Genomic DNA, 12,194 nt, shown 5'->3' with positions numbered 1-12,194 from the left:
AGAAAATGAAGCATAGTTCATTCTCCCCCAAGGAAATGAAATGATTAACCTGCATTTAAGACAAACAGGTCCAAAGCGCCAGGGGAAAAAACAGAAGGTATGCACTGCAAACTAGCTCTAATAAGTGTGAAATTTTTCACATACAATTGAGGAATCAATTATCAACGTGAAGACATCTAACTGATGAATTAGTTTGAAATAGCTGACAGTTGGCACATCTGCCAACATGAAAGATAAATGCAATTAACTGTGTTAATTGTTGTTCTGCACAAATATCTCCCCTCAAATTTCTATGTTCGTAAGACTGTGAGCATGCAGTGCTATCCAATGGCGCAGTCAGTGAGGGATACATCAGCACCATCCTCCCAGCCTGATGCACGTGATAGTCCTTCAACGAGACCAGTGATATGGGACAAAATCACTAATTGTTTACAGGCTCATGTAAACGCCTACACTAGCCTGGGGGAATTGCAGGGTATTTGTGGAAGTTGAGATCAGTTTTTAGGTCCTGAGATTGGGTGTACACCCATTGTATTCATGTTTGGGTAAGACCTGGGAAAACAGCCTTTTCACCCATTCCGTGTTTCTCTATTTCCATGGAAATGAAGCCGGGGTGCACTGAAATGGTGGCATGCTCCAACAGGTTACTAATGTGGACAACAAAAGGACAAGGATCCCTTTAAAGGAAGAAAACCTAGACTCCACCTGGGCAAATTACAGTCTTTTCCCCACAAACAGGCATCTTTAAGAATTGTGGAGACACAGCCTAAAAATTTTTCTTCAGAAGCTAAGAGCTATCCCAGTGAGTCCGTAACACCCAATTTATTCCTAAAATGCTGGGCGTGTGGAGATGAAGCATTCACTGACACAGGAGAAGCGGATGGGGCACAAACCAGCCCTGGCATACCCGGATCCTCTGCATCCACCTGTTTCTAAATAAATGCAAGCCAGGTACAGATTCAGGCAATAGAGCTAATTGGTTCCCAGATTTTCCTACAGATAGGCAGGTCTGATTCATACAGTCTTATTCAGGGAGCAAAAATTTGATGGAAGTTGTGTATATCCCTGTCTGACCCCTAGATACTCCACTTACTCCTCTCCTCCCTCGCTGACCAATTTCCCCTTCAGAAGATCTTCCCCTACCTTCCTCTTTCCCTTTGCTGGCAACAGCTGCACTTCTTATGCCCTGCTGACCTCCTGATAGCTTTTTTTTGACAGTTAGCAAAAGTCAGATGAACAAAATTAATCGCTGCTGTCAACAAGAGACTTCACTGGGAGTCACACCAAAATTGAAACTGGTCTCCAGAGTGTAACTAAGAACTGTGAAAGAAAGTTAATTAACACCGGAAATATGAAGAAAATATGCCCATTTATATGCTGTAGCATTACCGATTAATTTTAGCAGTCTCATCCTGAATGTTTCAAGTGGGATACAGGCTAGGACATGGATCATCCTCCTAAGGAGTGCAGAAGTCTCATTGCTGGGGACACTTAAATCCCAGATGAGCAAAGCACAGGATAAAGCGTTGAAAAGAATGAGCCTGTAATGCATCTGTTGCTGGGTAAGATGATCTAGCAGAGGTTCCTACCTCAGACATTCAAATAATCCCATCAAACACAGGGAAAAAATTGCTGCATGACTCTCTCTAAGTTACTTGTGTGAAACAGTTATCACCTCACTGAGATGAATGAAGTGACTCACATCACGCTGTTATTTTTTCACAGGTTCTCCAGCTGAAGTCTACAGAAAGCTGCACAAGTGCTGGCTCACATTTAATAGACATATTCCCCACCTTTAATAGATATATTGACAGTCTTAGATAGCACAAGCTTCTTTGTGACACTCATTCTGAAGCTGGTGGCCTGGGCTGGAAGAGCTGCTGTCCTGGCCCACTCAGGGCCTCCGGCAGCCTTCTCCTTCCTACTCCAGACACAAGCCAGATTCCTGTTCCACAGGCTGGACTAAACCTGGCTGGGATGAGGAGCAAAGAGCAGAATTGACAAAGGGTCAGGAATACAACTGATGCCCAATCTATGGAAAACGGGTGTGGCAAAATAATCTTCTTTTATCTCATCCTCTGTGGTTTGGATGAAGATAATTTAATGATTTAGGAGCTTTGATCTTTTACAAGACGATATCTCTGCTTCGTAATAATAGAGCATATGCTAAATGAAGTAAGAACTGGCTGAGTGACAGATTTGATATGCAATTGTCAACAGAAAACCATCACCGAGTGGGAATGCATTTGGAGAGATTCCAAAGGGATTAGTATAAGGCTCAGTGCTGTACAATGCTTGCCTAGTTGACACGAAAATAAATATAAAACCATTACTGAGAAAATATGTCACTCCTGTGATGACATAAGTAGATAGTGCAGTGGTATGGAGCAACGTAGGTTACTTGCTAAGTTAGGATAACTCAAGCAAAGTAGATTGTAATTCAGGAAAATGTAAAATGTAGGAAGAAGGAATACAAATTGTACCTGCAGGATGGTAGACTACATATTGAAAGGTCATACACAAAAACACCTCAAGAGGAGTTTACAGGGTAAAAGTTATGGCAAAATTAGCTAATGCACCCGGTGGAAATTAAAGCAGAGGAGCAGTAAGCAGCTGTTCAAGGGGCATCGGTGAGGAGGACGTCAGAACACAGCATCCAAAGCTGGTAACCCATCAAATAAAAGGACTGTTTAAAAAAGTGGAAATGGAGCCAAAAAGAGCCAGAAAATTAATCAAATCCTGAAAAAAATACCTTCCAACTAAAGACTTAATCTTTTCAGTTTATTAAAAAGAACATTATCTGGAATGACTGAGATGATCTGGATGTGCAAACGCCTTCGCGGTGGGAAGACAGTGGATAGGAAACAGCTGTCTCCTCTCGCAGAGAGCAGCAGACTAAGAGCCAGTCGCTAGCGGATGTAGCTAGATGAGCTTTAGTTACGAAACACACAGAGTTTCCCCTTTTTTTAAAAAAAAAAAATCAGAGCAAAGTATTGAGAGAAATTACCACAACGGTCTCTGTTTTGTGGTGCCTTCAACAAAAGCCTGGGTAATTCTCTGGAGCATAAGCGGCAGCCGAATGCAAAGACTAGTTGTGGACTCACACCAGGGTAAGTGGATGAAAAGTGGTGGCCCACGCTGCACAGGAGCCCAGACTAGAGGATTTATCACCTCTCCTTGCCTTAAACTGAGTGAGTTCAGGAAGTCCAGAGCAGAAAATAAGTGGAGAGGCACCCGTTGTGTAGCAGCCGCACGTTTTACATGAACAGCTATCAGGGATCCGGGTACCCAGCAGCAGGGTGAGACACTGAGCTCAGGAGAAGGCTTTCCGAAACAGCCGGCAGGCGGATGGCCATCGCAGGCAGCGCAGGTTCACTCTGCCTGTCGTGGCTTCAGGCTGATGCGCCCCTCCCAGAACACCCCACTCCTTTCAAATGGTGCCTGCCGGCTTTGAAGTCTCGCAGGTACAGGCACGAAGTCAGATGTGCTGCAGTCTAATTAATTTCACGTTGACATTTTATTTACGGCTACGTGGTGTGGTTTTGCTTTCATCGGCTTTGTAGATTTGACACTTCTAACTCGGCAGCTATTGACTTAACCCTGTTCTTCACAGGCATACCCCGATTCTTTCGATTGCAGTTGTAAGGATGGTGCTATCGGGAAACCCAAGGAAACAAAGCAGATTGCAGGGAGTCATTGCTTAAGGTGGATTTCATCAATTAAAACAGTCAAATATTGGGCACAGAAACATATCTATGTCATATCCTAGGTATTAATCTGTCAGGGTAATTATCTAGATCGCATCAGTGTAACATACCACCCAAGCACAGAGAAAGAATTAGAATTCTCTCTTCCTTTTTCCTTGAGAATTACTTCCATTAAGAAAATAATATGCTTTCATTTTTACATAGACTTTCTTATGCTAAAGGAAGAGAGAGAGTGCCAACAGAGAATGTAGATGGGAAGTTAAGATGAAGAGAAGAACTACATACCAAGTTTGGCATATGGTGGAAATAGAGGTAATTTTTAGTACAGAGTGTTAATTAAAGAGCTAACAGTTTTAGAATTTATGAAATAGTACAAAGTAAGATCACATGACACTAGGAACCTAATTAAGTTAGGCTGTATCTGGACCGTGTGCTATGGATCACGTCCTACGTTCCTGGTCTCCTGATAACCCCGCTCAGAAACCTGCCCATGAAGCGCAATGACCCTTTTTTGGCTCGAGTTCCTGCACTTCCTTTTCAGGGAGACCAGGGTGGGGAGGTGTAGAAAATGGTGTACATCTCAAATCTTTCAACCCAAGCTCTTTGAAGTGTTTACATGGGAAAGACATGTGTCCATTACATATGGACGCAAGCCTGCTTCAAATGAGAACATTTACTTTTCTGTTCCAGGGTATAGGCAACACAACCTAACCCAACCCAACCCAACCCCAATCCCCTCGTGCACATACAGCCCATCCCTCGCTGTGGTTGCCTTCCACAAATGAGGGAGGAGAATTTGGCTCATCTGCTTCCTCTGCTATGCTACTGTGATTTGTAGACTCTGCCAAACCATGGACTGCCACCTTTGAAGCTACATCTGTATAACATGTATAGATATAAATAGAATGTATAGACATTCCTTAAATAGGGCTGAGGAATGGGCTCAAGCTCTGTCTTGTGATCATACTTAACTGTGATCATTACTTAACCACTATCATTCATACTCCTGGACATGGTTTTCACTTCTGCCAACCAGAACTCTCCCAGACCATGCCTGGTCATGGCCCAAGGGACTACATGGACCACAGACTGTCCCTAGCTGGCCGTTTGTATGATTCTAATCTTTTCTGGGAGGAAAAGTTTAGCTATATGAATGTGACCCATGATCTGTCAGATGGCGTCAGGGCTCAGAAAATGCACCCTGGTCTGTTTTAAGCAGCAGCAGAGACATGTCTTGAAAGGCTGCTTGAAAAGCCCGCAAGCTGTCCAAGTGACATAACAGTGTCTTTCGCTATGGCCAAATCCTGACTCATGTCACCAAAATTTGTGTATCCAACAGGTAAGATTCTAAACTCCTACAGCAAATGGTCTAGAGAAAAAGACACTCAGGTGAGGATTCAGCCCATATATCTTCTATACCCATGAATCACCCTTGTGAGATGCCTGTCTCTCTTGACTAAAAAGCTAGACAACTACTTAATGTTGGACCCTTGGCTTTTAGACACTTGAATGTGGGTAAGACTAACCCTACCTTTAGTGTCTCCAATAGGCCAGATCTACTGCAGTAGCTTCTTACCTCACTGAGAGGGCCGAGTTTCAGTTTTACCCGGACTAGATAGATCCATCATTCAGAATGCCCCAAACGATTTTGGTTGGTACTTAGTGTTAACTTAGTGCAGTTTTAAGCTACCACAATGGCATCTGCTACCAAATGTCCTTGTGTATGCCTCTACATAACAGTCTATTCCATCTTGTTCCCATCTGCATATGACATTACAACTATTTGGCTGGTGCAGAAGACCCAAAAAGTAGCTATTCAATAGGGAACACTACAAACAAACCTATCTATCATTACCCATATTGGCTGGGAAGAGTGCCGATTTTGGCTAAGAGAGGACAAACATCAGTACAAACCCATATTCCTTTGGATCATCATACACTCCTTAACTCTTGTTGGGAAATGGCTTCGATTTGAGAAATTAAAGAGGTCAAAGCAGTATTTGTTCTTCCCCACATCAAACAAAGTGCAGTTAAATTCTGTCCTGTTGTCTCCTGGGTGAAGGGTGTTTTCATACAGCCAAGTTGTTCTTTGACTGGGATGCTTGAGAGCCTCTTTATAGACGACAATTTTTCCGCTGATAGAAGTGCATGGTGGAGAGACTACGAAGACCTGAACCAAAGTTTTGCATGTTGCTTCTGGTGCCACAACCAGTCTGTATCCAAATTTGTGGAGAAGATCTATGGGTCCTATGGAGGCAATGATGGAATGTGTTTCTAACGATTTCAGTAACACAGTGATGTATGTCTCTTGACCAACAGGTGGGCAATCAAACTCTACCCACTGGGACCTAGAGAGCAGAATTCCTTTGCTAGCTCTAATGCCCAGAGTCTCATCAGAGCTTACTCTTCCGAATTCATACAGGGTGCTGGTGAATATCACATCCAGTGAAACCACTGTCTCGTTCATGGCACACAACTGCTCATTTGTAAAAAGTCCAACCTGAAGGGAGCTCCCAAGCACCTCTGAACTCTTGTTCAAATCAATGTGAAAGACAGGCCATTCCACATGGAGGGTGGACGCGCTTCTGCTCCGCTGGGCAGCACTGCCGTTATCGCTGGGAGAGACCATTCTGAACAAGAAGTTCCCAGCACTCTTGAAATGGAAACACTCAAACTTTACCATCCCCTGGGACTGATTTGCTGGAAGCTGTTTTCTTGCAATTATCTCTTTGCTGCTGGCATCCAGCAATAGGATGGACAGATGCTCTGCTGTCACATTACCACCACTATAGTACTGATATTCCACAGACACTGTGTCATTGCTGAAGGCTACATGACCTGGGCGCTCCAACAGGAGATACTCCACTTCGCCAAGAACTGAAAGGAAAACAGTTTCACAACAGTAGTAAGAACCAAAAAGACAACTGATTGTTTATCTATCTTATGGAATAAAACAAAGATTTATAAAGTGGATATTTAAGGAGTGGTTCTCAAACTTTTTAGTGAATCAGTTCACAAAAAAAAAAAGGTCCTAGCTATAGCAATTAAAGCTCACCACCTCTCCTTTGTGCAGGAACGTGGTTTGGAGCAGCTCAAAGTCCACTGCAGTAACATGTTCAGGAAGGTTAAAAACAAGGTTGAAAAAAAAAAAAAAACCAACCCAAAAGATTCACAGAAAACTTTGTCAGGATAGACTCTCAAACTTCTCAACTTCTTTCACTTACAGATTCTTAAAGTCCACTTCACAGTGGCCAGCTGTTCCACTTACTTTAGCTATAAATTTAGCAAAAAAGGACAGTAGTTTCTTAATACAGAAACATGAAAAATGTCCCTCAAATTAAATAAAATAGGAAGTCTGCATGATGCTTTTTGAAGCCTCTTCTCTTGCTCTGTCTTATGAATCTTTCATTTTGCTCATTTGCATCACAGAGACACTTGAGTGAAAGAGCTGAAAATAACAGTGATGGTGACTGCAGCACTTTTCTTGTCTCAGATGTGGTGCAACATGTCTAAATGACATCATTTCATTATAAATGGCGCAGTCTTTTTAAATGCACTTCTTGCATGACCATGTTTGTGCAAGTTGCCAAATTATCCTGAGACGTGCTGTAACTAGTGGCGATAGATGATATCTAAAGCAATGGATTGGGAAGATCACATTTTCGTTCTCAGCTCAGCTAGCTTTTCTGCGTTGCTTGAAACTTAAGGATTTCAGACATAGAAAGGTTATCTGAAAAATCAGAACTGCATACATCTATTCCAGATACAGAATGTGCTGTGAGACATCTTTATTTAATTAATTGCCTGGGAAAAGGCTTTTGAGTCTTGGATGGAAGGTGCTACGGAAGTGTAAAACTTCAGTTAAAGCAATCCTTTCATAAGTAGTATCAACTAACAATACTTTGACTTGTTAAATCTGTTACACATGTCTTAAGATTACCTCAATGAAAACTTTGCTGGAAAAACACTGCAACTGCCAAGGCAAGCACTCAGCAGTCAGGAGTAGCAGGACTCATCTCACATAATATTAGACGCCTACCACTCTAAGCTTCAATTTGAGTTAGTCACCTTGGATTCACTTTCCTGTCAGCAGGGAAAATTTTCAGGAAGAAATTCATCTGACCAGCTATAGACATTTACATCAGGGTGAGGTGCAGTGTGCTCTAGAAGAGCCTATTACTCTCCACCAGCTATAACACGTCCTTAAAATAACTCCAACCACAGCTCCAACCACATCCATAAAGTCCAAATGAAGGTGGCACACACAGCCTTACACATATAAATCATGCATATACTCTTATATATATGTACTATAACTCAGTCTTTAATTTGCATTTCCACAAGATGCTGCTTCATTTGGCACATGGATGGTGCTCGTTACCAGAGGGCTCTTTTGTTCTCATTCTTCCATGGGTGGTCCCATGCATTATTGACTGCACACCATCCAAAATCCATCCTGAATACACAGAATTATTCACTTCCCCCATGGACTCTTCTATTGTGCTCTTATCATAGTATATTAGAAACATTAATGAGTTATCCTTCCAATATCCCCGAAATATGAGAGGCTGTCACTATTCTTGTTTAGTGTGTTAGGAACCAAGGCACAGGCACAAAGGTGAAAACTGTCAAGTATCAACTAATTGTGGATGCCCTAAGAAACCCAGGACCTGATTTTAAATACAATGGTCCTTCAGATATCCAAAGCAGGATCCCACTGATCCCAGCTGTGATGAGCACATGGCATCCCAGCAAACCTGATCTCAATTTGGACACTCAGAGAGTAGGAAACAGATCCTGAATGCCTGTGAAAAATGGCTCTCTGTGAATTGCCAACACATTGTCCTTGCTCTTCATGTTTTGGTTCCGTCATCTGCCTGCCCATATTAGGATAGGTACTATCCTAACTCTATTACCATTACCACGGTTCTCCAAACTCCTGCCATCGTCTGCTAGCCTTATAGCTCTTCCCCCTTCTCCTGTTCCCTGGGCCTGCAATTAACTCCAGCATGTTCCCACCTTTCCTGCTCACTGCTAGCCTGACAGCAGAGAGCACAGGACAAGCAACTCTAGTGCCCGGTATTACAAATGCAGGGGAACTCTGCTGCCCTAGGCTGGAGCACGCACAGTATTGCGTGGGGCTGGCAAGAGGAGCCAGCGGGAGTTGGGACACACTCGACCTTTCAAAGAACTTTATCACTAACTCATCTGCAAGGACTTAGATCTGGACCAAGTCTGGGCAAATCTTCATAAGGACGGCAGAAAGCGTGTCCCAGGCCACTCTAACAAACATGAAGTTTCCACAGCTGTGTTAGAGTTTCCCAGTGAAATGGTTGCAAGTTGCTGGGTTTTTGTTTCTTTGAACATGGGCAAAATGATCCATTTCTCTACAAAGAAATTGGCTAGATTCAACTTAGCTGAAACATTGTAAGGGAAAAAGAAATCTGGCAAAAACCCAGCATGAAAAATTTCAACTTCAAGCTCTAAACTTACAGCAAAAACATTCAAGTGATAGTAATGAAAAGCATTGATGTTTGTACCTACTGCTCTACTGTCCTTACTCTATTTTACAACTGTCTTGACTCTCTTGCACTATTTTTTATTTGGAATGGCTCAGACCAGAACAATTAAAATCACTGTGTATGTGTGTGGGAGGACTGGAGACAGGCCAGGGGACTGCCATGTAGCTCCCATCAAACCTAATGCAGATCACTTGGGAAGTGAGGAAAGTGAGCATTACTGCAGGATGCTGTTACAGCGTTGCACAGCTCTGGCTGGTGCACCCCAGCTCACAGCATCCTTTCCCCCATCTTTGGTTAATAACACAAGAACTTTGCACTCTTGGACAGCCCACATAGCAGTTTTTCATGATGCTCCAAAAGGCACCAGTCAGAAGTAGCCAGCTTCCACTGCAAGCTCCTTCAGCTGCCCTCCAGCCTACTGGAGGGGCACGACTCCGTCACATGCCAAAACTTGGTCCCAGTTGTTTGGACAGCCAGTCAGGGACAGCTTTCAATGCATTTGTATATTTTTGGTTGTCCTTACAATGGTCTCCCATTGAATGGGGCCTGGCTGTGGCGCCAACAACCTGCCAGAGGAGTCTTTATAAGAACTCATGCTTAGAAAGATCAAAAGGAAAATCCTTGTTTTCACTGAAGGGCGAGACGAATTATTTCAGGGTGCTATTCTGTTATTTATTTATTTTTAATTGTGTTTAAGCCAACTTGGGTTGTGCTGTTGGCTTGTCAGCCACCAGTAGCACAGAGCTAAGAAGAACAAACACATCAGAAAAACTGGTAAGAAATGAGAATACTGTTTTGTTGTATGTTGGGGCTTTTTTTAGCATTACAGTAATTTTCCAGAGCATACTGGATCATTTAAAAAGTAGTCTTGGTCTGAATCAGAGAAGTATGAGTGAAAGAGTTATCTAAAAACTATGTACACATGTGATATACTCAAAGATGTGTATACGCAGAACTGTTTCGAAGTCATTTTCTGAATTATGAACTACCCTTTAACTGGAAATAAGGCAAAAGATGATGCACCTAAAGTTTGCAGCAGAGATTTAGCTCTTTAACTGCACCTTGTAATTACCTACTGTGCCACACTCTATAAAGTTCAGGAATAATAGCTTTTACCTCCGAGCCAACTAGTTGTGAATGTCTACAGGACTGGCTCACCAGAAACCAGTGGATATCACAATCATTCACCTCACTTATTGGGTTAAGTGAATTTAACACTTACCTTCACTGTGTTCCCCACTCAGTGCAGTGTTCCTAACTTGGATATTTAACTTTGTCTTATTAAAAGAATTAAAAGCCATAGTCAAGTGTCTTCACTTCTACTGGAATTAAGTTCATCTAAAAGATGGCAATTCTAGGTTCTTTACACCTCCTAGTGATCCCTTGTTCTAGAGCAGAGATGGAGCAAGCACAGAGGCATGAGTAGCTGAGCATACTTACTATTCAGTCATTACATATAATCAGATTTTTCTCACTCATACAAGGAAAGCAAACTGCATACATTTTTGGTCCATTTCTCTCCTTTGCAAGACATATTCAGCCGTTTGGTGTGTGAACTACGTGCTACTACAGCTCATTCCATAAGTGGGAACTAAACAAACCTTCTTCCGTTTTTTGCATGCTACAGACATTTCAGTAGTGCATGGATTAACCCTATAGCATGGTTTGACAATGTACTGCAGCTATCAGAACACCACCTGCTTTTAAATTAGGAATGTAATTTTAGAAAACATATGTATTATTGAGGAATTGAAAGTCCCATTTTCAAAATTTCTAATTCACTGTGCAATAAGGAATTAATGCCCTGTGCAAATCTACTTCCTACTTAGTACAGTCTTGGAAAAGATAAGACGCCATGCATAGCATGCCCCTCAGCTTGTAGACATCTTACAGTTGTCTAACTTGAACTTAGATGTCTAACCTCCCTCCTTGGCAGCTGGTGGTGAGAAGGAGGTGTTTTCTCATTCCACACATCTCAGATTGCAGATGGGTTGGAGCTGCTTTCAGTATGTGCTGATTTGTGCATGGACTACTCAAATGAGACTGATTGCCTCTGACTAGCTGCCTAATTTTACATGAGTAAAATTGAATGAGTATGAATACCATCCTTTGGCTTCTTATATGGCCAGAGGAAAGAACACCTCTGCTGTTCTCTAAGTGGCAGCTTAGGTCCGTTGGATGAGGGCTCACTCAATCATAGGAGGTTGCCTGTACTGTAGATGCTTACATCTCAGCCAACCACCATAGGTTCATTTTATAGTTAATGGAGAGAAACAGGTAGTTCTATGGCACAGTTCCACCCATCCTGGTATAGATAGCTAAAATAGATCTATCTTCCATGACGTTCATTAAATATGAAATATAAGTCTTACAAGAGAGCAGAGTTCCAGTTACTGCTCCTAACACAGCCAGTCCCTTGATGATGCCCACGGAAATCTGTTCCTTTATCTTGTTTATTTCTCTGAGCAAATTTACAGCAGGAAAGGTTCCTGCCACTCTGATCTAAAGAGGCAGTTTATGCAAGCTGCATTTTCCACCTAAATACTGCATAAGATCTAGACTATATTCTGTGCATATCAGTGGTGGTTTCTGTGGCATCTGATTTCAATAGATCACCTGGAAACAGCACCATCCAAAACCACCTTGTGAATACACATCTCACAGTTTTCCCTTGATAGCTCTAATACTCACCATAGTCACAGAGCACTACTAACAATAGATTTGAAAAATCTTTCAACATCTGTTTCATTCTGACCAGTGAGATCCCAGATCCTTTTACTCTTCATGTCCTTCTTCAGCTCCAAAGTGCAGGCACTTCTTTCCAAGAACACCTGAAAGTTAAAAAATTACAGCTGTGTTGACTTTGCTTCATAAAAGACAAGAAGGAAGATATCCTACTAGTAAGTAAAAAAAAATACACTATTAATCGACACTTTTCTCCTATTTACTTAACAATTACTAATAC

At 42.2% G+C, this 12,194-nt stretch overlaps 1 protein-coding gene across 1 annotated transcript in view; it reads right to left on the bottom strand.

The window, feature by feature from the left end:
- The window catches only part of THSD1 (thrombospondin type 1 domain containing 1), a 24,847-nt gene extending 12,653 nt beyond the window's left edge, over positions 1–12,194 (bottom strand). Inside the window, exons 1-2 of the mRNA XM_075139703.1 lie at positions 11,921–12,194; positions 5,622–6,584 (exon numbers count right to left, since the gene is read on the bottom strand). Of these exons, the coding sequence (XP_074995804.1) occupies positions 5,622–6,584; positions 11,921–11,978 (1,021 nt within the window). The 5' untranslated portion in view covers positions 11,979–12,194. The remainder of the gene's footprint in view (positions 1–5,621; positions 6,585–11,920) is intronic.

This window comes from Calonectris borealis, chromosome 1, assembly GCF_964195595.1.
Source record: "Calonectris borealis chromosome 1, bCalBor7.hap1.2, whole genome shotgun sequence".
Lineage (NCBI taxonomy): Eukaryota > Metazoa > Chordata > Aves > Procellariiformes > Procellariidae > Calonectris > Calonectris borealis.
This window is presented reverse-complemented; position numbering and strand designations above follow the sequence as displayed.